The sequence below is a fragment of the Colobus angolensis genome, unplaced genomic scaffold (genome assembly GCF_000951035.1).
Source record: "Colobus angolensis palliatus isolate OR3802 unplaced genomic scaffold, Cang.pa_1.0 Scaffold69, whole genome shotgun sequence".
Classification (NCBI taxonomy): Eukaryota; Metazoa; Chordata; class Mammalia; order Primates; family Cercopithecidae; genus Colobus; species Colobus angolensis.
In genome coordinates this window covers 318,275-321,114 of record NW_012120598.1, presented here as the reverse complement: position 1 = coordinate 321,114, position 2,840 = coordinate 318,275, and the positions used below count along the sequence as shown (strand labels likewise).

General features: G+C 36.9%; 1 protein-coding gene across 1 annotated transcript; it reads right to left on the bottom strand.

Moving 5' to 3' along the window:
- Window positions 1-1,664: 1,664 nt before the first annotated feature.
- CLDN17 (claudin 17) lies at window positions 1,665-2,382 on the bottom strand. Its single transcript, XM_011926459.1, has one exon. It carries the CDS (start codon window positions 2,351-2,353, stop codon window positions 1,679-1,681), a length of 675 nt encoding a protein of 224 aa, XP_011781849.1. The 5' UTR covers window positions 2,354-2,382; the 3' UTR covers window positions 1,665-1,678.
- Between the last annotated feature and the right edge of the window lie 458 nt (window positions 2,383-2,840).

The following is a 2,840-nucleotide window of genomic DNA, read 5'->3' as shown; positions in this document are numbered from 1 at the left end:
TATTAGGCCTTTCTGAATCAAGTCTGATTAGAAAAATCAATCTTAGGAAAAATTCATCTTAATCACTGTTTTTCTTATTTTTATTGCTAATCTTTGAAGATATTTATACTTGTGTGATCTTATCATTTAATATTACCAGTGTTTTAAATACAGTTTTATATTACCAGGGGCTTCACCTAGTGACATCTTGCTGGTGGTTTGTAGAATGGAGTGAAGGTTGGATATTAACGTCCAGGCTTGAGTTATCCCTGATTTAATGTTTCAGAGTTACTAGGTGATCTTGTGAGGACAGAAATTTATTCTAATTGACCCCACAGCTAAATATATCAACATCATTGTAATCTATTTTATTTCATTGTAATAAGGATGAAGATGCAATAAATATTTGGTGAGCAAATTCAGGCTTCTCACTGCAATTATATACTCAAAATTAAATACATTTTTATTACAAAATAAGCACAATATTTGAAGAGTTAAAACTGAATGTATAAAAATTGATTGATTCACAAGATGTAAAAGCTATTCAGAAGTAACCCATACAGGTGGTCTTGCCTCATAAACACTCCCCACTCACTCTTACCCCACATGACCCACCACACTTTTAACCCTGATATTGATATGTACACATGGGAAATGAAGTATTGAGAAAATCGTGTGTGTAATTCAAGCAAAACAAAAATACTTTCACCATACCTATTTGTTTAATAGAGAACACAAAAAAGGTATTTATCTTAGCCTGACAACTTGTCTGAATCATAACCTTAATTCTTCGAATTGCTTAGCATGTTTGTACCTGTGCAATGACTAAAGAATAAAACAAAGAATAGAAACCATTCCCTTCAATGCCCCAACTGCAATTCTCTAATTGGGACCGTATAACCTCTAGATAAGAATTGAGTGTTAATAGCCTTCCATTGATGTGTCTTATCAAGATAGATGCTTCTGTTTGCTTGAAGTACAGATGATAGGCTATGAAAAATATTATTTTTCGTTTATAAATTATTTTCCTTTAAACAGTAATTCTAGGCAAGTTTAACTGTATAAATTAGAGACCTTAAAATCTGTCTTCTTAATTGTCCTAAGATAAATCAGAGCTCCCTTTTCACTGAAGTGTCTAATTTTAATTGTATGAGTTCCTAAAGGAACAAAGTCTTTCATTAGATGGACATTTTCATATTTTGACATTTTCAACTAAAAATTATTGTTTGATATCTACAATTTTCCATGATAATCTTTTGAAAAAGGTCATCATTTAGTTGTTAGTGTGTAGTACAAGAAACAATGTAGAGGAAAAATAATAGCTTACATTTTAGAATAGGTATATGTTTTATTGTTATAGAGTATTGATTTCAAATTTTGATTCTTATCAGATAAAATATGATAGTCAAAAACTAGTAGTCCATCATTGTACACTTGATAATGATTATGGGTATACTTGCATTTAGAATATGAACATTGGAACAGCGATTGAGTCCAACAATAGTAAATGCATTTAATACACCTGAAGTCAGAATGTCCAAGTAAGTCATTTTCTTTCCTACCAGTAACAAACTGAAACTTTCATATCAATTTTAATCTAGATATAAAGCAAGTTCTCCTGCCTCACATACTTACAGTTTCTAGCAGGACTTTATAACAAACATTGACCATAGTCCACACTTGGAGCCAAAAGCAGGCATTAGACATAACTGGTGGAGGTATTACTAGGCATTGTCACGTTTCTTCGCTTATCTGTGTGTGGCACACAGTGGCCAGGCACTGGATATCTGTACCTTTGCTTCTTTCTGTTGCAGCAGCAAAACCCACAAAGCAGACCCCCTCCAATGAAGAGGACAGCAGCGCTTGCCCAGCCAAGGAAAAGTGCTACTCCCAGCTCTCGTTTCTGACCTATGTGGACAGCTGGGTTGTAGAAATCTCTGATGATTATATTGGCTGTCCAGCTCACTGGAATCAGAACGAAGATGCCCGTCAGGATGAAGAGGACTCCTGAAGTTCCCAGAAGGTATGCTTTGGCCCTCTCATTAGAGCCCGTGCACTGGACCTGCTTCATGCCACAGATGCCAATAAGTAGGGCGATCAAGGAGAGAGCAACAGCCACACACATGAGTGCCCGGGCTGTTTCCAGGACAGGCGGAAGAGCCAACAATGAACTATAGAACTTGCATTGCAACCGGACCCTGGCTTGTTGGATGCAGTTCATCCAGAGCCCTTCCCAGAGCCTCTCAAAGACAATAATGTTGCTGCCAACAAAAGCTGATACTCTCCACTGAGGCAGAAGCGTTGTGGCAAGAGTCCCCACCATGCCAAGGAACCCAAAAACCAGCCCAGCAATTTGCAAGGGATAAAATGCCATTGCCTTTTACTTTGAAGACTAGTCCAATTCGGAGTTGTAGAAGATGCTCAAGATGTAGAACGTGGAAGGCTCTTGAGTCTAGAGAAGTCTTTGATGATGTTCTCCTTGGCTGCTGCCCATATCATTTTAGTCCAAATCAGTGGCTGTGACTGAACTTGGACTAACTAGAAGTACCTGTTGTAAATGCATGTTGCCTTTTTTCATACACATTCATTTCTCTATGGATTATTTACTAGTCATATATGATTGTCTCCCAGCCAATAAGAAGGTAGCTAGGGGTGTGTCAAGAAATACTGCATTCAGCTTTAGGATTTCTCACATTATTATTGTCTTAGCAATGCTGCAATTAAGTGTCAAAGTTTCCATTGCGAATTGCTAATTACAGAGCTGAAACTTCCTGTGTAAAAAAATCACTCTGATATAAAAGTATAAATATATGTGTTAAGGCACAGCTGAAGACAATGCCAAAACCTTGTCAGTTTATTGG